This window comes from Eptesicus fuscus, chromosome 22 (assembly GCF_027574615.1).
Source record: "Eptesicus fuscus isolate TK198812 chromosome 22, DD_ASM_mEF_20220401, whole genome shotgun sequence".
Taxonomy (NCBI): Eukaryota; Metazoa; Chordata; class Mammalia; order Chiroptera; family Vespertilionidae; genus Eptesicus; species Eptesicus fuscus.
Genome location: NC_072494.1, coordinates 35,553,953 through 35,577,397, shown reverse-complemented (window position 1 = coordinate 35,577,397; position 23,445 = coordinate 35,553,953). Strand labels below are relative to the sequence as shown.

Sequence of the window (23,445 nt, the reverse complement as noted above, 5' to 3'; positions counted from 1 at the left end):
TGTAAAGGATTTCTCTATACATCCAACAAAAGCATCCACGGTTGGTTTTTGTTTTTGTTTTTTGTTTTCAATATCAGACTAAGAAGCATATCCTGAGTCAGTGGTCCTTAGAGTGCATGTGGCCAGACAAGCCACCAGTGCAGGAAGAAATAGAACTTCTACTCAAGACTTACTTTTTTTTTTTTTTTTCTTTAGAGGGAGGGAGGGGGAGAGAAAGAGAAATGTGGATGTGAGAGAAACATCCAATTGGTTGCCTCTGCGCTCGCCCCAACCAGAGATCGAACCCACAACCTAAGTATGGGCCCTGACTGGGAATCGAGCCTGCCACCTTTTGGTGTGCGGGACCAAGTTCCAACCATCTGAGCCATCCTGCCAGGGCCTCAAGACTTACTTTTTATGCCACCCTATTTCTGTTTTTGTGTCTGTCTTATGTACATATTACCTTAGTACAGCGGTGTATAACTTAACAGGTACGAATTTGCAAGAGGGAATTTGTGTTCAAAAACGTTTACTGATCAAGGTGTATGGTCAAAAAGGTTGGAGACTGATTTTCTGAAATGCCAATGAGTGTCTCTAATGTGCTTAAAATTCACTAGAAACACACAAAACTGCCTTTAGAACTTTAGAATCGTAACACACATTCTGAGGTCAGGATGAAACAATGTCACTTGATGATGTCATACACTGCCAGACGTGAAGGGAACTGAAGTAATAGTAGCAACAGAAAGCTGAAGTGACACATAATATGGAGACGCTAGAAACTGTATCAGATAAATAGTCCTGCCTTTTTAAAATCTCTAACATAGTACATAAATCTTTAAGAAATTCTTCCAGTTTAAAAAAAAATCCAGCCCTAGCTGGTTTGGCTCGGTGGATAGAGTGTCAGCCTGCAGAGTGAAGGGTCCTGGGTTCAATTCCAGTCAAGGGCACATGCCTGGGTTGCAGGATTGATCCCCAGTGGGAGGCATGCAGGAGGCAGCTGATCAATCATTCTCTCTCATCATTGATGTTTCTATCTCTCTTCCTCTCCTTCCCTCTCGGAAATCAATTAAAATATATATATATATATATATATATATATATATAAATCCAGACCCTTTTACTATATAGTATAGGCTCATGAGCTTACTTTTCCCATCAAAATTTGAAGAAAAAGAATTAAACTTATTTTTTAACCATAAAAATAAGAAAAATTAAACCTATATTTTAACTCTAAGAAGCTGAAGGTTGACCTTTTGAGGGTTTTTGGATTCTCATTATATATATATTTTAAAAAATCAATGGCAGTTTCCACCTTTGTTTGAACACACAAAATACGCCATGAGGAATCTAACATCACAAAAGCACTGAGACAGACCATGAAAAAAAAGATTACTGACGTCAGACATGTGGTTTTAATTTTGTATTTTTAAAAATCAGCATATGAAAAAAAAAATGTTTTAGAAGCTATGTGAAAATCCACCACCCCAGGGCGGAAGGAAGACAGCGGGCTGCTGGCTGAGGGTGCGGCTGTGCACGTCCCTTCCCAGCTCCAATGCGGTAGCTAAAATCAGCCCTATGGGGAGAACTCTCACATGGGAATCAGCAAATGCTACATATAAGGGCTTCTTTTCCCCTTCAGAGAGCCTGGCAGTTAAACAGTTTCCAGCAGACAACTGAGTAGATATGGACCAGAGCAGACGGAGAGCTAGGATAATCGCAGCAGAGGGCTCCAAGACTCATGCAGCCTGCTCCCCGAGCTTAACTTAGGCTGCCTTTGCCCACCAACATTCATCCTGGCAAAGCGACTCGCGATGGATACCAGCGACAGCTACCAAATGGAAGTCTCTCCAGTGTACTGGTCCGCAGTGGTATGTCACTCCATGGATGTTCAAAAAAACAGGAAGCTGAGACTTCTCCAGGGAGGAGGTAGTTTACAAATAGAACAGTCTCGGACACTTGAGCTAAGGTTGTAAACTTTCATTTAAAAAAGGACACACACACACACACACACACACAAGCTTAAGTGATCTCACAGAGAAAGCAGGTCACCATCAGCCTCCGAGAGGCCCACACCACTCAGAGGCCTCCAGGATAGGTTTATGGACCGAGGGCTCACCCACACTCGTTCCTAGGAAGTTGCTCTGACTCAGTTCCAATGGTGTCCTCGCTTCCCAGGCACCGCTGTGCTGAAACAGTGAATTACTAAAGAGAGCATCTGGGAAAACAAACCAATGGCTTTTCTCCTTTAATTCCAAAAGATATTTCTTGTGCTTTCACCATTTTAAATATCTAATTCAGTCAACCCATCAATATTTACTTATTGCCCTAACCGGTTTGGCTCAGTGGATAGAGCGTCAGACTGCGGACTCAAGGGTCCCAGGTTCGATTCCGGTCAAGGGCATGTATCTTGGTTGCGGGCACATCCCCAGTGGGGAGGGTGCAGGATGCAGCTGATCGATGTTTCTCTCTCTTCGATGTTTCTAACTCTCTATCCCTTTCCCTTCCTCTCTGTAAAAAAATCAATAAAATATATATTTTTAAAAATTTACTTATTTAATGTACAAAATGTTAATCAACCTAATAAAACTATTCCAAAGTGCTGCGGAGAGGTCCACTTTCAAACAGGCATGCAGACTAAACGATGCAAGGTGGGGGGGACGTCCGGGAACTCTGTCCGCATCACTACTGAACACCACGACCTCTCAACACGGCTATTGCACGTCTCAGGAACAGGCCCCGGCTGAGACCCCGAGGAAGCAGGAATGGGTCTCCCACGCTCCGAATGCAAAGGCAGCTCCCTGAATACCGTCCCTCCGCTGCCACTGCCGAGCACAGCCGTCTTTCACGAGCACTCCTCCTCCCTGGGTGTAAACACACTTAACAGATTGTACACCTGGAAGGTGCTGGTTTGTATCAGGGTCCTTTTGAGCCCTCAGTTCTTTATTCCCTCATTCCATTTAGTTCATGCGATTGAATTATAGGAACTATTTCTAGGGGTAAAAGACTAGTTTAATGGACAGAGCGGTGGGGGTGGGGGATGGCCGCATATACTATCTAATCTTGGACTTTAAGGCCAAAAGATTCCACTGAGACGTTGGTATCAATTCAGTTTGGGGCATCCACAAAGCTGGCATTGATTACCACAAAGGAGTATTTTATAAACTTGGTACTGTAGAGACAAAGGCCCAAATTTTCCCCTACTAATAGGAACCATCTAATTCCTATGCAGGAGAATTCCCAAAGGACTTCTGCTCCTCCCTAATTTAAAAAGAACTATTCAAAGACATCAGCACACCTTAGCCTCACTACGGATTTGGAGGTTTTTCATCCAATTACATCTTCAAAGCTGTCACAGCCTCTCTCAACCTCACATTTAAAAGAAGAGCAACATACGGTAGAAAATGAGGTGCAAGGCACAGAAACGAGAAAGCGTCCTTCATGCAGGGATGTATCCGCGAACTGGGAAAGGCCACAGATGCTGTTTCAAGTTATTCACGTGGATCTTTCACTCAGAGATGCCTCTAAGTCTCAAACCCGGGCTTCTTCTCCTAAAAGCGGCCCTCCACCGCGCTGTCGCCCACGGATGTGGAACGGGAGCACCCCGCGAGCAGCCAACTTTTCCGTGCTGGAGACGGGGCCCCCTGTTCTCACTGGCTGCTGCAAACAGTTTTAAACTCCAGGTTTAAAAGTCTCCCTCCGCTGAAACGGACTAGCCCCATGCTCTGTAGACAGGCCCAGACAAGATCACACACGTGTGGCTGAGAGACCCTCCTGAACAAACGTAAGTAGGATGCGCTTTTGCAGAGTTGCTTCTCATAGGTCAGACTCCACAGCAATACAGAACCAGCCCCAGTCTTCCTCCGTGGGAACAGAAATGTCTTTTTCCTCTCCTGCTTATGCACAGCTCACTTCTCGTTACCCAACAAAGCACACTTAGTCTTAGAGATATGGCCAATTTCATTTAACTCGTATTTCTTTAAATAATATGCTCAAAGCGTAATTTTTTTTTTTTTTTCCTGACCAAAGGGTCCCAATAAGGCAGAAGGAATAACTTCGTTCTTAACTGCTCTGGCAAACCATAGCTAGCTGCTAAACCCCACCAAACATTTCCTTAACACAAAGCTCAAGTATTTGTTAGAAAAATAAAAGAAAGAAAAAGAGGGAGGTGGAGTTCAGACTCCAATTAAGGCATTGTTAAACACAGTCCAACTTGAGTCTTCTTGGAAGGGAATCCTAAAAAGGCATTTTGACGGGAATAGCAAAAATCACGATAGTCTATTACCAGCACTGCGCAACTGTCCGCCACTCACTTCAAAGGCAGTCGTGCGGCGTGCCCCTCTGTTTCTTTATTCTTTGGTTCTCTCTTTCTGCAAGTGCACCATTATGTCTTCTGTAGATCTGGGGAAAAGGGGCCAGGGGTGGAAGGTCCATCCAGGCCAGACAGAGTGAACGGCCCATGACTGTTCAGAACAGAAGGAAACTGAGAAAGAAAAGAAAAGACATTATCATCCTTTGACTCAACCGAACGTTCATTTTCTGTCCCTTCTGTTCCCTGAGCCAGAACATGACAGCCATCAGCAGTGGCTCATAGGACAAAGGCAGTAATTGTTTATCATGAAAGAATATGATGTCATAACAAAATTTTAAAGAAAAGAATGTTGCTCAGCTGGCATGGCTCAGTGGTTGAGCGTCAACCTATGAACCAAGAGGTCGCGATTCGGTTCGGGTCAGGGTACAGGCCCGGATTGCAGGCTCGATCCCCGGGGTGAGGCATGCAGGAGGCAGCTGATCAATGATCCGCTCTCATCCTTGATGTTTCTCTCTCTCCCTCTCCCTTCCTCTCTGAAATCAATAAAAATTAAAAAGAAAAAGAAAAGAATATAAAATATTAACGCTCTCCAGCTTGCCCTGATGGAATGCAAAGCACAAACCTACACCTTTCCTCATATCCTAAGGTGCACAGGATTGCATTTAACTTCAGTTGAAGGTTTTAGAAAGGTCGGTAAATAACCCTACAGAGAATACTCAATTACAAAGCAAATCGCAGAATGTCAAAAAGAGGTCCAGAAAGAGACACCCACCTGTTAATTCTATTTATAACTGGTGCAAATAGTTACAGGGTGCTCACTGCAGAAAAGGGTTCCCCATCATATATTCTGAGGCCAATTCTAGAAGGAGATTCTAGGCCGAAGCTACCTGAGCAGGACTTTGCTTAAGGTCTCAGATCCCTCTATAACGCAATCACCCGTTTTCGAGAGGCAAAGAAAAATGAAACAAGGAAAAGTCTCAACTTTTTCTACTCAATAATTTAGAACTTTTTGTCAAAAAATGCAGAAGTAGGAGTGTTTTTATTTTCTTTAACATTTCATTTTCAAAAGAAGTAATGAAGAGTTAAATCACAAAAACATAAGAAAATCCTCCAGGGAGTCACCCCTGAATAGTAAATGAATCAACCATAAGAAAGCCTACCAGTTATAAAGTCTAGATGTTCTGGGCAAAATAACAATTAAAAGCTGTGAGACTATGCCTAAGATCTTGCTTAAGAGATAATACAATAGTCATTTAAAAAAAATATTTAAAATGTTAATAAATGTATATTCTGAGGAGGAAATGGGAGTATTTAATATACTATCTCAAGTGTTTCTTTTTTTAAAAAATCCTCAGTTAAAAGGGGAAATGTATGTCCAAAATCCCCTCCACATATATACACATATGTGTGTGTGTGTTTGTATGAATATATATGTGTATACATATTTTTCCTAATAAAAAAGGATTTCTACAGTTTAAAATGATAAAAAAAAAAAAACTGGGTGGTCTCAAAATCTACTACAGTGATGAACAGTTCTTGGTCTAACTCCAATGTATGTAAATGGTCAACAATGAAAAGGAAACTTTGCTGTGAATATTTATCTGACCTGTTTGCTGGCTAGGAAATTAACACTTAGAAATTCAAAACCAAAACTAAAGAATACTCATTAAATAGGAGTTTCACATAATGCTTAAACCGAAGAGGGGGATACTGTGTTCCCGCCTCTTTCTTCGGTTACCAGGCCCCCTTACAAGAGACGGGCTTCACGCCACTTACCTGGAAGAGTGTGTTAGCACCTTGCAGTCTGGCTGGGCTGAGGGGAGCGACAGGGCTGAGGGTGCTCCAGAAGTGGATGCTGGAGAGCAAGGGGCTGGGAGTCAGTAGGATGGGCGTCTGCAACACACAAAGCACAGCATTCACTGAGTGGCGCGTCGGGGTTATGCTTTATCCTGGTGGTGATACAACAATAGCCCTGAACCCAAATACTGTCCTCTTCGCTATAAATCTCTCCGAGTCTGACATTTTATCACAAGAAAAATACTCAAAGATTATTTTTTACAACTGAAGAAAGATAAAGGTCAAAATATTTTCTAACCTGTTTTTTGTAGGGTCTTTCTCAAACAGAAAAACCAACCTGAATTCAGGTATGGAAAAATAACGGGTAACTGAGTCACAAATGTAGTTTTTCCTTAATAATGAGGTCTGTGAGCGAGCCATCCATTTAAATGTTATACTTAAGCAAGTTGAGATTATCCCTGTTTGTTTTTAATAAGATTTTTATACGAGCAAGAAAAAAAAAAAAGAGAGAAAACTTATTTTCTATAGAAGGAAGTGGAAAACCAAAGTATTTCTTTCCTTGTGGAACAATGAATTATTTAACACCGCACTCCAAACCTTCTGTGTTGGCGATCCTAACTGAGGAAAGGGATCGGGTTACTCTCATGGGGTCATTTAAAAACCGAAATAGCAGAATGAAAACTTGAGGTTATAAATCTGGCTTTGTTCGGGAAGGTGAGTGAACGCAAACCACGGGGGCACCGAAGAGAAAGGAGGAGCTACCTGTGAGAACAGTGCTGGCGTAAGGGAAGCTGTGGGGAGGGAGGGGCTCAGGATGCCCAGGGGGCTGGGGTCGCTGCCCGTGATCAGGAGGATGGGAGCCAGCTCCAACCCCTTGGGCTTCTTGGATCTGGACGAGGTGTTTGCTCTGTCCTTTCCCGGCGAGGCCGAGTCCCGGTCCTTCGGCTCCAGCGCCAAGTTCTCTGGCAGGCCCAGGGGCTGCGAGGCCACAGAGTCGATGTCTGTGTCGATGTCCGGGTTGGAGCTGAGCGGCGGGGAGGGCGTGCGCGGAGGCTCCGGGAAGGAAGGGGACGGGACGGGTGTGCCGGGAAACGCGGCGGCGGCTGCACTGCAGGCGGAGGCCGGGGCTTCCAGGGAAGGCAGTTTGGGGGAGGCCAACGTCTCCAGCGCTTGGAGAGTTTCTTCCGAAGACGGGGAAACACTGGCGCCCGATGAAATGGTGGCAGCCACGGGTTCAACTGGTGGCTTTTTGGAAGGTGTTGTGACGAACTTAATGACGGACGGTGCTGGCTTCTGAGATTTCTTCTCTGCCAATCTCTCAGCTGGATTCTCGATCTTTATAGACTTGAGGAGCTTCCTCCTGGAGGCGTTCAAAGAGTTGAGGGTAAACGAAGAATACAAGCCGGAGTGTATGTAGTCGTTGCGGCTCGAGGCCTTGGCACCGGCCTGCGGGGGCCTCTCCTTCCCTCCGCTCTCCACGTCTCTGGGACCGCCGCCGACCTCGCCGGCGCCCAAGGCCTCGCAGTCTCCCTCAATCCTGCCCACCTTCATCGGGTCCATGCTCAGAATCTCCGGGTACGACACGAACTTGTACACGAACTTCTGACCATTCACTTTCTTTATGATATTCTGTAGATAAATAAAAGCAGCATTCTTATACTTTCTTAGGATCTCATCTCGCGTAGCGCGTGAAAGAACGGACCTAATGGTGTCTCCTCTGTGTGACAAGCAGTTTACTTCAAGCCTCAAATTCACCTGACATCATCTAAGTTATCTAGTCATGCTCCACTCAGTGCCTACTGTTGTGGAGCGTAAGTTAAGGACCTCTACGTGTCGTGTTAACAACTGAACTGAATACGTTACATAACAGCTGACTTTAATTGCTTAACACTCTCAACCGATTATCTGTATTGTCAAAAATCGCTGACCTACACACAATCTAAAATAAGCCCAAAGGTACAAGCCATACACATGCTGAGTAAGCAAAAAGGAATGGAAAACATCACTTCCACTAAGGTTCCTACTTCCTTCAAAAATTCCAGTAGTTGCTTTTACTCCTGTCTCAGACAGCAAAGCTGATAAGACAAATCACTTAAAGGTGAAAGAAATAAAGATCTCAGCTACTCATTCCAGTTCTATCCATTTGAGTCATTTATTTTACCTCAGGGCCCAAAGTGTATTCAAAATGAGAAAATTTAAAAAAATTTTAACTAGGAAATCAATTCTATGGGTAAACAGGCATGCATTAATTGTGTTCTCTGGATTAAATTAAAAAGTAAAAACTAAGTAAATCTAAGAAACAAGTATCTATGGCAATTTTTAAAGTAAATCATGATATACAAAATAATATTTATCCTCAAGAATCTCAGATTTCCTTTTCCTTATTTCAACCCTATCCTTACTTTTCCAGACAACTGTTTGGAATAAGATAGGTGCAATGAGGGTGGGGTACTGAATAACAGTTTGCAGAAAGACAACTGGAACATTTCCAGCCTCCATCCTAATTCCAAACTGCTCAAGTTATAAAATAAATTAGATTAAAATAAACCAGGACAGTGATCATTTCGCAATGGAAACAAATATCAAATCATTATGTTGTATACCTGAAACTAACATATTTCAATTATATCTCAACTAGAGGCCTGATGCACGAAATTCATTCCCAGGTGGGGTCCCCAGGCCTGGCTGACGATCCGGGCTGATCAGGTCCCCCACCTCCCCGCCTCCTCCTTCCCTTGCCACCCACGTTCCGCCACCGCATGGTTCCCTGTCTCCCCCCATCATCCTTCCCTTGCCACCTACATCTGCCACCACCCACCCTTGGTTCCCTGTCCCAGCCCAGGGGCCCGGCCCCAATTGGGCGATCAGGACCTGCCAGCTGAGGGGAGGATGCAACCACCACCATGGCGGGCAGGTAGTGGGCCAATTTGAGCTTGCTAGCTGGGGGGAGGGATGAAGGGGGGAAAGGGGCCTGGGAGGTTGGCTGCCAGCCCTAAGGAGGGAGCTGGCCCTTGGCCCCTGGGAAAGAGGCTGCATCTGCCGCCACCCACCCCAGGTTCCCCTGTCCCAGCCTGGGGGCCCAGCCCCCATCAGGCAATCGGGGCCTGCCAACCGGGGGGGGGGGGGGAGGAGGGGGGACTTGGAGGTCGGACGGCAGGCCCCATTAGTGATCGGGGCCTGAGGGCTGGGGGCAGCTCCTGTGTTGAGTGTCTGCCCCCTGGTAGTCAGTGTGCGTCATAGCAACCGGTCATTCTGGTCGTCCCGTCGTAACGGTCGCTTAGGCTTTTATATATATAGATTTTAAAAATTAAATAAATCAACATCTTAGTACCTATAACCTGAACAGAAGAGAAGCAATGCTTCTTGCTCTCGGGTGGACGTGTATTACCTTTACATAATAGTATCTGAGGGCTCGGCTGAGCTTGTCGTAGTTCATATTAGGTTTGTTCTTGCGAATCCCCCAGAGCCGAGCCACCTCTTCCGCCTGCAAAAGCTTGAACTCCCCATTGTCAGAGGTCCAGCAGATCATGTGCTTGTTCTGAGGCTCCTGCAGGAGCTGAAGGAGGAACTGCCATAGGGTGATAGCACTGTCCATAGCAATGAGCTGAAAGAGGCACACAGGGAGAGACACAACAACATTAACAGCTGACGCTCCCAGATCACCGTATATCAGGCACGGTTTTAAGTGCTCCAAATATATGACTTCTGTTCATCCCCACAGCAGACATGATTGCAGCCTTATTTTATTTATGGAAAAGCTGATTCATAAATAGCTGTAGCAATCCTGAGAAAGAAGAACAAAGTAGGAGGGATCTCAATACCAGATATCAAGCTGTATTACAAAGCCACTGTTCTCCAAACTGCCTGGTCCTGGCACAAGAACAGACATATAGACCGATGTCCATATGAATAGAGAACCCAGAGGTGAAACCAAGATGGCGGCATAGGTAAACACCTGAATTTGCTGCCTTGCACAACAACTTCAAAACTACAACTAAAAGACAAAACGGACATCATCCAGAACCACAGGAAGGCTGGCTAAGTAGAAATTCTACAACTAGAAGGGAAGAGAAAAGCACACTGAGCTGAAACCGGTTTGGCTCAGTGGATAGAGTGTCGGCCTGCGGACTCAAGGGTCCCGGGTTCGATTCCGGTCAAGGCATGTACCTTGGTTGCGGGCACATCCCCAGTAGGGGGTGTGCAAGAGGCAGCTGATCGATGTTTCTCTCTCATCGATGTTTCTGGCTCTCTATCCCTCTCTCTTCCTCTCTGTAAAAAATCAATAAAATATATTTAAAAAAAAAAAAAGAAAGGAAAAGCACACTGAGACTCAGAGGAGCTGTGGAAGTAAAGGCAGAGGTACGGAGGCTCACACGCGGAGAGGGCTGGCAACTGAGTACACGGCTGTCTTTTTCAAGCAGGAGGGAGACAAAAGCTCCCAACTACTCTGAACTCCAGTTCTGGGCGAGACTCTGGGGACCCATTCGGGGAGAAACTGGACTGTCTGGCAGCAGGCAGAACTCGAGGGCGGCTTTCTCTCAGAGGTGCTTGCAGCGATTATCAAGGGACATTGAGACCCGGGCAGGGCTGACGGGAAGCCATTGCTGTTTGCTACACCCTGAGACTCTGCCCCATCCAAACTGTGTGCAGAGGCTTTTGCCAATGAATGGCCTGGTCCTTTGAAATCTAAACTTACCTAACAAACTGCAGCTGAGTCAGAGAGACCCAGAACATCCAAAAGAAGGCCCAAGGCCCCGCAGCAGCTTGCACTGCTTCACAGCTGGGCCTCATCTGGGCACCTCCAAACCCCAAACAAAGAAGAGGAATCTGCAGATCTCTCCATAGCTTCTGTCAGGTGGCCTCAGGCAGAGGCTAAATTAGCACCTTCTTGGAGATCCAAGAGCCAGTGTACCCAGGGGTCAGAGTAGGACCATCCAGATTACAACTCCTCAGATCCAGAAGGGACACACTCAGGGGGCAAACTCAGTGAGCACCAAAGCCCCACTGAAGCAAGTCTTGCCTCATAAGGGTGTCTCCAGCACAGTTCTCCCATTGTAGACACAGCTGATCCTCACAGCCAATTGGCCTGGAGGTCAATTCCTCCCAATGATACCAACAACAATCAAGGCTTAAATACAAGATGGTGCACACAGCCCACAAAGGGGTGCACCAAGAGTGTCCACCTCAGGTAACTGGGGAGGCTGAGCCACTGGGCCATATAGGACACCTAGCACACAAAGCCACTCTATCAACTCAGGGAAGCAGCCAAAATGCGGAGACAAAGAAACAGGTCACAAATCAAAGAAATGGAGGAAAGCAAACAACTGCATATAGAGTTCAAAACCACGGTTAAAAGGTTTTTCAAGAATTTTCTAGAAAAGGCCGATAAATTTAGTGAGACCCTTGAGGATATGAAAAAAGACCAACTAGAAATTAAGCATACACTGACTGAAATAAAAAATAATATACAGAGATCCAGCAGCAGACTAGAGGATCGCAAGAATCAAGTCAAAGATTTGAAATAAAAGAAGCAAAAAACACCCAACCGGAAAAGAAAAAGAAAAAAGAATCCAAAAATATGAAGATAGTGTAAGGAGCCTCTGGGACAACTTCAAGCGTACCAACATCTGAATTATGGGGGTGCCAGAAGAAGAGAGAGAGCAAGATACTGAAAACCTGTTTGAAGAAATAATGACAGAAAACTTCCCCTAATCTGGTGAAAGAAATAGACTTACAAGTCCAGGAAGCGCAGAGAGTCCCAAACAAAAGGAATCCAAAGAGGACCACACCAAGACACATCATAATTAAAATGCCAAGAGCAAAAGACAAAGAGAGAATATTAAAAGCAGCGAGAGAACCCTAACCGGTTTGGCTCAGTGGATAGAGCATCGGCCTACGGACTCAAGGGTCCCAGGTTCGATTCTGGTCAAGGGCATGTACCTTGGTTGCGGGCACATACCCAGTAGGGAGTGTGCAGGAGGCAGCTTATCGATGTTTCTCTCTCATCAATGTTTCTAGCTCTCTATCCCTCTCCCTTCCTCTCTGTAAAAAATCAATAAAAAAATATATTTAATAATAATAATAAAAAAAAGCAGCAAGAGAAAAACAGTTACCTACAAGGGAGCACCCATACGATTGTCAGCTGATTTCTCAACAGAAACTATGCAGGCCAGATGGGAGTGGCAAGAAATATTCAAAGTGATGAATAGCAAGAACCTACAACCAAGATTTCTACCCAGCAAAGCTATCATTCAGAAATGAAGGTCAGATAAAGAGCTTCACAGATAAGAAAAAACTAAAGGAGTTCATCACCACCAAACCAGTATTATATGAAATGCTGAAAGGTATTCTTTAAGAAGAGGAAGAAGAAAAAGGTAAAGATAAAAATTATGAACAACAAATACATATCTATCAACAAGTGAATCTAAAAATCAAGTGAATTAAAAATCTGATGTACAGAATAAACTGGTGAATATAATAGAATCAGGGGCATAGAAAGGGAGTGGACTGACAATTCTCAGGGGAAAAGGGGTGTGGGAAGAAACTGGACAAAAATCGTACACCTATGGATGAGGACAGTGGGGGTGGGTAAGGGCGGGGGGGGGGGCGGAACCAGGTGGAGGGGAGCTATGGGGGGGAAAAAGAGGAGCAATTATAATAATCTGAACAATAAAGATTTATTAAAAAAAAAAAAGAATAGAGAACCCAGAAATCGACCCAAACCACTATGCTCAATTAATATTTGACAAAGGAGGCAAGAGCTTACAATGGAGTCAAGATAGTCTCTTCAATAAATGGTGTTGGGAAAATTGGACAGATACATGCAAAAAAATGAAATTAGTCCACCAACTTACACCATACACAAAAATAAACTCAAAATGAATAAAGGACTTAAATGTAAGACAGGAAACCATAAAAATCTTAGTGGAATCCACAGGCAGCAAAATCTCAGACATATGCCGAAGCAATATCTTCACCGATACAGCTCCTAGGGCAATGGAAACTAGAGAGAAAATAAACAAATGGGACTACATCAAAATAAAAAGCTTCTGCACAGCAAAAGAAACCATCAACAAAACAACAAGAAAGTCCACTGCATGGGAGAACATATTTGCCAATGTTATCTCCAATAAGGGTTTAATCTCCAACATTTACAGGGAACTCATACAACAAAAGGAAGATAAACAACCCAATCAAAAAATGGGCAACGGACCTAAATAGATACTTTTCAAAAGAGGACATAAGGAAGGCCAAGAGACATATGAAAACATGCTCAAAGTCACTATTATCCAAGAGATGCAAATCGAAATGACAATGAGGTACCATCTCACACCTGTCAGAATGGCTATCATCAACAAATCAGCAAATGACAAGTGCTGGCGAGGATGCAGAGAAAAGGAACCCTCATGCACTGCTGGTGGGAATGCAGACTGGTGCAGCCACTGTGGAGAACAGTATGGAGTTTCCTCAAAAAACTAAAAATGGAACTTCCATTTGACCCAGTGATCCCACTTCTAGGAATATATTCCAAGAAACTAGAAACACCAATCAGAAAGGATATGTGCACCCCTATGTTCACAGCAGCACAATTTACCATAGCTAAGATTTAGAAACAGCCTGAGTGCCCATCAGCAGATGAGTGGATTAAAAAACTGTGGTACATCTATACAATGGAATACTACACTGTGGTAAAAAAGAAGGAACTTTCACCATTTGCAACAGCATGGATGGACCTGGAGAGCATTATGCTAAGTGAAATAAGTCAGTCAGCCTTAACTGGTTTGGCTCAGTGGATAGAGCGTCAGCCTGCGGAATGAAGGGTCCCAGGTTCAATTCCGGTCAAGGGCATGTACCTTGGTTGCGGGCACATCCCCAGTAGGGGGTGTCCAGGAGGCAACTGATCGATATTTCTCTCTCACCAATGTTTCTAACTGTCTATCCCTTCCTCTCTGTAAAAAAGAAAAATCAATATATATTAAAAAAATAAAATAAAATAGTCAGTCAGAGAAAGATAAATATCACATGATCTCACTAATTTGTGGAATATAATGAACAACATAAACTGATGAACAAAAACCGATCCAGAGACAGAGAATCATCAAAGGAAAGGTAGGGGAGGGTGGGGTAAGGGGAAGAGATCAACCAAAGGACTTGTATGCATGCATATAAGCCTAACCAATGGACACGGACACCAAGGGAGTGAGGGCATGAGTGGAGGAGTGGGGAGGCAATGGGAGGATAAGGACACACATGTAATACTTTAATAATGAAGAAAGGAAAAAACCCTGATTCATAAAAGAGCTAAATAATTTGTCTAAGATCACACAAGCAAATGATGGAGCTGAGACTTAAACCTAGGCAGTCAAATCCAGAGTCTACACGCTCAATCATGCCACACTGCTTAAGGGAGGTCTTGCTTGGGAGACAAAGCCAGTTCCATAAATTACAGGAGCAGCCTGATGCCTGCCAATCACTAGAGTATTACTGTTATTAAATTTATCTTACAAGCTCATTGTCGTATTCTCTGAGGAGACCACCATTTCGGCATCTATCTTAATCAGCCCAGTTGATTTATTTGCCAGGATGTGTATGTGTGTGTCTCAGTGTGGCCCGGGGGTATAGAATAATCTACTTCTGTTCCACTGGTATTTCCCCTTCAAATGGTTTCCATTATGATAACTATAATTTACATATAAATTGGCAGCACTGAAAATTGGGCAAAATGTTCCCTGATTCAACCTGCAAATTCTGTCACCATCTAACTGCCCACAGGGATTTCCTCCACATAGATCCACCATTAATTAATTAATTTATTTATTTATTTATGAATCGTTTGTTAATTTCTAGAGAGAGAGGAAGGGAGAGGGAGAGACGAAAACATCCATGTGAGAGAGAAACATCAATTGGCTGCCTCTGTGCGCCCCCTACTGGGGATCGAACCCACAACCCCAGGCACGTGTCCTAACCGGGAATCAAACAGCAACCTTTCCGTGCACGGTACCACGCCCAACCAACCCAGCCACACTGGCCGGGGCAATCCACCTTTAATTTGATTAGTAACCTTTATTTGATTATCAAGACATGAGCTGAAAAATCCTTCAATATCCCAAATTTTAGGACCTCCCTAGTTAAGCCAGAGTTTCCCAGCTACTGACATTCTGGGCCAGATCATCCTCTGTTCCTGGAAGCTGCTCTGGGCATTGTTTAGCAGCATCCCTGTCCTCTACCCACCAGGTGCCTTGCAGCACCTCCTGCCCAACTGTGACAATCAAAGATGCCCGCAGAGACTGCCAAATGTCCTCCCGGGTGCAAAGCCATCCCGTCGAAAACCACTGGGTTAGGCAATGGAGCAGCAAGGAACTGCTTGCACAAAGTTATCTAACCTAATAATAGACAAACATGCAAATTGACCGCACCTCCGCTACGCCCACAGCCAATCAGAGCGAAGAAGATGGCAGTTAATTTGCATATGCGGCGCTGAGTGACCTGGGTCCCGTAAACATCCTTCGGACCCAGGCTGCACAGAGCCTGTAGGCCCGCGCTTAGGTCCTGAGCGGCAGGGGCCCAGAATGCCCCCTGGCCACTTGGAGCCTAAGGGTACAGGCGCCAAGGGGCTGGGTCCCGCACACATCCTCAGGACCCAGGCCACTCAGAGCCTGTAGGCCCCATCCTCAGGACCCAGGCCACTCAGAGCCTGTAGGCCCCTTGCTTAGGTCCTGAGCGGCAGGGTTCCCAGAACGCCCCCTGGCCACTTTGAGCCTATAGGTGCAGGAGCCAAGGGGCTGGGGGCGGGGTGGGGTGGAAACATCCCCTGTCACCATAGTGCCCCCAGCCGCTTGGGAATGCTCCAGCACCAAGAGGCAGTTTGGGTCCACGCCCCCAGCCTGGCGCACACCGATGGGGGCTGGCTGCTGGCCTCTGGGGTGTGTGGAGACCCTCGGCGGCCACCGCTGCGTGCGGCCCAGGGGTCCCTGCATGCCCCCCAGCCTGGTGCCCATGGTCGGGCTCATACAGGAGGCAACCAATCAAAGTGTCCCTCTCACATTGATGTTTTCTCTGTCTCTCCCTCTCTCTTCCACACTCTAAAAATCAATGGGAACATACCCTCAGGTGAGGATTAAAAAAAAAAAGCATATCCTATGAAAGACACATCTTGAAAATGCCTAAAGAAAGTTGTCATTTTTTCTTGGTGAAGGGACTGGAGTCCGTGTTGATGAAAACACCTTGGTGGCTGTGGTGACTGGCAATGGCTGCAGCAGCAGGGTGGTGGGGCTGGTGCCTTCCCCTGATCAGCCCGGTTGCCTCCCACAAAGGAGCGTGGGGAGCGGGCCTAAGCCATCAGTAGGACATCCCCTGAGGGCACCCAGTATGTGAGAGGGGGCAGGTTGGGCTGAGGGACCCCCAACCCCAGTGCATAAATTTTGTGCACCGGGCCCCTAGTTTTTCTCATAAAACTTAAAAACACCTTGTTTAACAGGAAGAATTCTTTAGGGCGAAAACTCTGGCCAAATACATATAAGCACATCTAAGAAGCCTGTAACTGAACAATACCAACACAAAAACAAAAACTTCCTTCTTTAAATCCAGAAACGAGATCTCAATGAATCGGGATAGGACTTGAAAACAATTAAGTCAAGCCATTAAAACACTACAAAAAACTCAAAACTTCTGTGCTGCACAGGAAAAAGAAGACTCTTACCCTTTGAGACAGCATGGAGGGACCTGGAGAGTAGCATGCTAAATGAAATAAGTCAGTTAGAGAAAGATAAGTATGACATGATCGCACTCATGTGTGGAATCTAAGTAACAAAATAAACTGATGAACGGATGCAGGGACATGGAAGCATGGAACAGAGGGCGGAATCTCAGTGGGAAGGCAGGGGAGGTGGGTTGGGTGGGAGGTAATCAACCAAGGACCTTGTATGCATATATGCATGGCCCATGGACACAGAGGAGGCCATGCATCTATGGCGCAGTGAGGGCCTGGGGCGGGCTGGAGGGGGTCAATGGGAGAAAAAAGGAGACATAGGTAATACTTTCAACAATAAAGAATTATTTAAAGTAATAATTAAAAAAATGAAACTTCTGAGCTGCAAACAATATCATCAAGTAAGAAGACAATCTGTAGAATGGGGAAAATATTTTCAAATCACAGAGACCTATATAAAAAAATTATAAAGAACTCTTACAATTAAAGAAAAAAACAGAAAAATAGGCAAAGGATTTGAAAAGACATTTCCCCAAAGATATACAAATGACCAATATGCACATGAAAAGATGCTTATTAGGGGAATGAAAATGAAAACCACCTTAGATACCACTTCACACTTAGGATAGCTGTAATTAAAAAGACAGACAATAACAAGTGTTAGCAAGGATGTGGAGGAAGTGAAACCCTCATACATTGCAGGTGGGAATGTAAAATGGTATAGCCACGGGAAAGACAGTTTTGATGGTTTCTTAAAAATGCTAAATAGAGTTACCTCATGACCCAGCAATTCCACCCTTTGCTCCAGACCCAAGAAAAATGGAAATTTATGTCTACACAGACACTTGTACAGGAATGTTCACAACAGCATTACTCATAATATCGAAAAAGTAGAAACAACCCAGATGTCCATCAACTGATAATTGTATAAACAAAATGTAATACAATCATACAGTAGAATATTATCCATCCAGAAAACAGAATGAAGTACTGATACATGCTACAACGTGGATAAACCTTGAAAACATTATGCTAAATGAAAGAAGCCAGACCCAAAAGGACAGGTATTGTGTAATCCCATTTATATAAAATGTCCAGAATAGGCAAATCTATCAGACACAGAAAGTAGACCAGTTGCTGAGGGATGGAAGATGGTTGGGAAGAAGAGGGGAGAGTGACTATTGATGGAGTGATTTAAATTTTCTAAACTTCGATTGTGGTGGTGGTTACACAACTCTGTGAATAAACTAAAAGCATTTAATTTTACATTCTAGGTAGGTGAATTTTATGGTATGTGAATTATATCTCAACAGAGGTTAAAAACAAACTAATACTATAAACCAGTGATGGCGAACCTATGACACGCGTGTCAGCACTGACACACGTAGCCATTTCTGATGACACGCAGAGGATGAAACATTTGCTGCTCCTGAGGATGAAACATTTGCAAAATAATGTTTTTTCCTCAAAGTGACGCGCTACCCGAGTTATGCTCAGTTTTTTGGTGAAGTTTGACACACCAAGCTCAAAAGGTTGCCCATCACTGCTATAAACATTACAAAAGGTAGGCCTGAGAAGCTCAATCCAACCCTATATAATAAAAGCCTAATATGCTAAGTGTCCGGTCGTCCATTCAACCAAACAAAGCATAATATGCTAATGCTATGCTAAGGACACTCAACTGCTCGCTATGACGTGCACTGACCAACAGGGGGCAGACAGTCAACTGGTCATCCAGTCGCTATGACGTGCACTGACCACCAGGGGGCAGAAACTCTGACCAGTAGGTTAGCTTGCTGCTGGGGTCTGGCTGATTGGGACTGAGGGAGATGGGCCGGATATGCCCTGGAGCCCTCCCACAGTCCCTCCCTGGCTGGCCAACCTCCCGTGTCCCTCCCCAGCCCCGATCGTGCACTGGTGGGGTCCCTAGGCCTGGCCTGCGCCCTCTCGCAATCTGGGCTGAGGGCGCCCCCCCCCCCCCCCCGCCCACAAGTGCACGAATTTTGTGCACCCGGCCTCTAGTAAGGTATAACTCACAGAGGCCGGGATCCTTAGGAGTCACCCATGCATGCTTCCAAAAAGGGCAGAGATAAGGACCTTAAGTGGAAAATATTTGGGTTTCTATAACTTTTCTGAGACACTCAAAATGTCCCCCAACTACCCTCAGAGTTATCACGTTGAAAGCCGGTTATACAGAGGTACTGTCATCCAAAAGCAGAGGTGGGGAAATAGCAAAGAACAGAAAGGGGGAGATGCCTCCCACAGTTCCCGAGTTCACGGAGAAGCTGAGGCCACGAATCCAACTCCCTTTCACCACAGGTCACCTGCTGTTCATTAGGGAAACTACTCCCCTTCATGGACAGAAGCATTCACACCTGGCCAGTCGGTTGTAAAGAACTATTACATATTAGATACTAAATAACCCACAACTACCAAGTGCTACTTTAATGCTAAATAACCAAGCCCACTAGAAACCAGTTTCCCAAAACCTCACTTAAGCTGGGTTCAAATAGTGGCTTATAGTCTATCCATCAAGCACTGGGGGGCAGGGGAGGGGGGTTCCCTGTTATTTCTCCAAGTTTACCAGAGAGGCCTTCTTCTGATGCCCGTTCATGGCAAGTTACTTTTTAACTTACGTGTGTTTCCCATTTAAACAATTGCTTGTTACTATAAACCTGTTAAAACTACTCCCTAGTAAATTTTAGCTAAACCAAAGAAAAGTCTCTACAATTCCAGATATCATCTTCATTATCAAGAATGCTTACAGCTCTGGCTGGTTTGGTTCAGTGGATAGAGCGTTGGCCTGCAGACTGAAGGGTCCCAGGTTCGATTCCAGTCAGGGCATGTGCCTGGGTTGCGGTCTTGATCCCCAGTAGGGGGCATGCAGGAGGTGGCCGATCAATGATTCTCTCTCATCATTGATATTACTATCTCTCTCTCCCTTCTCTCTTCCTCTCTGAAATCAGTAAAAAAAAAAAAAAAAAAAAAAAAAAAAAAAAAAAAAAAAAATTAAATATATGTTTAAAAAAAAAGAATGCTTATAGGAGGGGTGTGAATGTTCGAATTCAATGATCATGGTGATGGAAGGATGGGGGGAGGGCGAAGGGAAGAGGGAAAAGGAAGAAGAAAGTAAAGACTACTACAAATTTGGTGCCTATAAGTCCATGTTTTTGGGAAAAGTCCCAAAACCAAATCCTAAAGTCTCGATACCTCTCATGTAGATCATGCCGGAGCCCCACAGATTTATAACAGCCAAGCTGTACATGCAAAGACAGAAGAGCATCAACAGCGCCACAGTGAGCACGCAGGTGCCACCTGAGCAGAGGGGAGCTTCCCAAAGTGCAGGTGTTTCCAAGGTGCCTGTACTTTCACCGGGCTGGCTACTCGGGGAGCGAGCGTGCTGAGCTGTTTGATGTTTTAAGGCAGAACCTAACTGCTGTGGAAAATGCTGGTGCTACCCTCCACAGTCTCTGGGGTAAAGGCTGTTGAGAATAAAAGAAATGGCACTGTGGTTTTGGACTGAGGTACTGGAAGAGAATTTTCTTTTGCGAAACACACACACACAAAAAACAAAAAACCAAAGACATACAAGGGACATCTTCAGAGGGCACTTTAAAGACACATTTTATTCATTCAATGTTGATACCAGGTTATTCCTTGTTTGAAAAGTTGGGGGACCGCTGGGTATAAGGTTAAGTTGAATCTCTTCATTTTAGTTCCTAAAGGTGTGCTATTAATATGAAATCCAATGATTCCCTCAGTCATAAAAGAGAACTAAAGGAAAAAGATTTCAGAAGACAATTTTAAAATTACAAAGGTGAAATGAAGAGTCAAAAAGTATACTTTTATTCTTGCCACCTATCAGTCAAAAAATAAATAAAAACAACCCTTTTTCTTCTCACGAAAATCTCAAGTTTCCTACAATCACAGTTTAAAAAGTTTTTTTGGTTGTTTTTTTTTTAGAAATATAATGAGGGAGGGAAACACCTGATCCAAATTAAGGACTCTGATTTTTGAGGGGCTAAATGGTGAAAACTCAACTGATTCTACCTTAACACTTCCAAGACAGTAGACAAATCCCTGAGCTAAAATGAAAGAGGGAGCATGTTGAAATAACCTATTAGGGAAAGGAAGTCTCTATTAAATTAAAACTTTTCCACCCTAAATATGTTTATAATACACAAAGTCCAGTTGCTGTGGTGACCCACAGCCCAACTTTTTTTCCAGAAACAGTAGCTGAGACCCAGAAAAAAAAAAAGTCTCCAAATCCAGCGGGCTGCTTCAATGCAACACCGGATTATAAAATGTATCAAGACTTGTCTTGAATCAAATCATCGTCGTTGTCAAAAAGTAACCAGCTGTCTAACTGTACAGTAGCCTACATAAGAGAATATTATTAAAAGTATACTGCGCCCTAACCGGTTTGGCTCAGTGGATAGAGTGTCGGCCTGCGGACTGTAGGGTCCCAGGTTTGATTCCGGTCAAGGGCATGTACCTTGGTAACCAAGGTAGGGGGTGTGCAGGAGGCAGCTGATCGATGTTTCTGACTCTCTATCCCTCTCCCTTCCTCTCTGTAAAAAAAAAAAAAAAAAAAAAATCAATAAAATACATTTAAAAATAAAAGTATACTGCTATGTTACAATACAACTGGAAGACAATAGTTCCCTAGGAATGTCATGAATTCCACTTATGTAACTTTAGTGCTTAAATAAAATCAATGAGGAGAGAGCTGGAGGGAGGGGTTGAATCGTAACTACGTTTTAACGAAAACACCTCTGACCGTCTTAAAAGTTGAAGCACCACGTTTTGCAAAGCAGTGTGGAGGGAAGACCTGACCCAACCACCTGAGAGACGGGCCGAACCGTTCTGATGAAGACAGCTCAGAGTCTTGATGTAAACGCCCTAAACTTCAAACAGCAGTAAGCCGGGAAATCGCCGACTGTGCGCGCATCTCCCCCCAAACAAAACCTCTTCTTTCCTAGCAGAGCCGGTTAATATTCCGCCCCTAAAAGGTGACTCCAATGGGTCTTCCTAGGCGTTAAGCTCCCGGCCCAGCTCCACGTGAAGCGGAAAGAGAAGGGGGAGGAGATTCGCAGGCGCGAGAAGTAGGAAAAGACGAGAAACTCGACACCGGATGAAGGCGAGCTCGCGGAGAGGAGGAAGCGGGCGGCCGCGCGCCGCGGGGAAGATCAAAGTTCGGAGGAAGCGCCGGCCGCCCGGGCCCGGGGAGCGCCGAGTGACTGTACTTTCAGTTTCCAACTTCCTGTCACTACGGTCGGACGGCCCCGCTCGGCGCCCCCTCCCCCAGCAAAACAAACCAACAAGCCGCCGCCGCCCGCGCCCGCGGGACCTGCGGGACCGAATCAGGGGCGACGGGAGCGGACGGGCGCCGCGGGTCCACCTGTGCGCGCCGCGGGACAGGGCGGGACCCCGAGGGACAGCGCCGGGGAGGGTCCCAGGGGAGCGTCCCAGGGGAGCCCGCCGCCCCCCGACCCCACTCCATGCTCCCAGGGCGGCGTCTGCGAGACCCCGACGGGGCGCGCCGCTCACCGAGGACGCGCGCGGGGCTCCCTCGGGGTCTCCGTCTCGAACAGGACGCTGCTCTCCGCCCGCCGCCTCCTCCTCACGCCGGGACCTCGGGGACGGCGCGGCAGCCACGGCGACCCCCGCGGCGGAGCCGGAGAAGGCGGCGGCGGCCGAGCCCAGCCCGCCGGGTGCCCGCAGCCGCCCGCATCTCCCGCCGCCCCCGCCCCGCCGCGGCTCTGCGCCCCGCCCTGCCGCCCCCGCACGCGGTCGTCGGGCCGCTAAACGCGGGCGCGCGCTCCGCGTTCCTGGCCGCCGCTCTGCCTGCCAGTCGCCCCGGCCGCCGCCCGTCTTGAACCCCCCGGCGGCTGGGGGCCCCTCCCGGACGCCGTAGCCGCCGCGTCACTTCTGGGGGCGTGGCCGCGGGGGCCGCTCCCCGGGGGGTCCGAGCCGCGCCCGCCCCTGCCGGGTGCGCGGGGCCGGGTTGCGGGCGGACGTGAGCTCTTAGGGCACCGCTGGCCCCCCCTCGCCGCTCTCCGCCCGGCGGTGTGCGAGGCGCAGACCGGTCCCTCCGCACCTACGCCGCCGCCGGGACCCCGGGCCGCCCGCCCGCGTTTCTCCCGCCCGGCGCCGCCCCGGGACCTCGTCTCTCGCTGCCGAGCCGGGTGCTGCCCGGTGCAGCCTTCTCCCCCGCGGCGAGGACGGAGAAGTTGGGGCCACCGCAGCTTTCTCGTCCACGTGCCCGATCCCGGGACACCGCAGACACCTGATAAATGTTAAATCCGCACCCAGGCTCTCTAGCCTGGGGACGGGCACGTGGAGCTCGGGTGTCGTGGGGCAGCTCGTTCTGGCCTTGGGGTCAGACCTGAGTCCAGTCCTGGCTCTACCCCCCACTCACTCGGTGATCTTAGCAACTTTCTTAACCTCCCAAGACAGCTCGTCTTCTGTAACATGGAGAAAACGCCACCTCTTCCACTTGCGATAATGAAAGGAGATCAGGTGCATACATCACCCTGCAGAGTCTCTAGCCCAGAAGGTTCTCATTAGCTGTAATTCTTAAGGAACCAGGTCACACGTGGTACAAGAGGCTCCTTAAATAATTTAGCAGCAGGAGGGATGCGCAGTC

The 23,445-nt window shown here is 46.4% G+C and overlaps 1 protein-coding gene across 1 annotated transcript; it reads right to left on the bottom strand.

Moving 5' to 3' along the window:
- Positions 1 to 1,124: 1,124 nt before the first annotated feature.
- On the bottom strand, positions 1,125 to 22,586 carry ELK4 (ETS transcription factor ELK4). Its single transcript, XM_008154197.3, has 5 exons — positions 22,347 to 22,586; positions 9,477 to 9,692; positions 6,851 to 7,717; positions 6,068 to 6,184; positions 1,125 to 4,462 (listed from the first exon to the last, which is right to left on the bottom strand). The coding sequence occupies exons 2-5, from the start codon at positions 9,681 to 9,683 to the stop codon at positions 4,364 to 4,366; spliced, it is 1,290 nt and encodes a 429-aa protein (XP_008152419.2). The 5' UTR covers positions 9,684 to 9,692; positions 22,347 to 22,586; the 3' UTR covers positions 1,125 to 4,363.
- Between the last annotated feature and the right edge of the window lie 859 nt (positions 22,587 to 23,445).

Coding starts and splice junctions, on each gene's coding strand:
- ELK4 (XM_008154197.3), bottom strand. CDS start 9,683: ATGGACAGTGCTATCACCCTATGGCAGTTCCTCCTTCAGCTCCTGCAG. Junction 7,718..9,476: donor TCAGATACTATTATGTAAAG/GTAATACACGTC, acceptor ATTTATCTACAG/AATATCATAAAGAAAGTGAA. Junction 6,185..6,850: donor CGCCAGCACTGTTCTCACAG/GTAGCTCCTCCT, acceptor TGTGTGTTGCAG/ACGCCCATCCTACTGACTCC.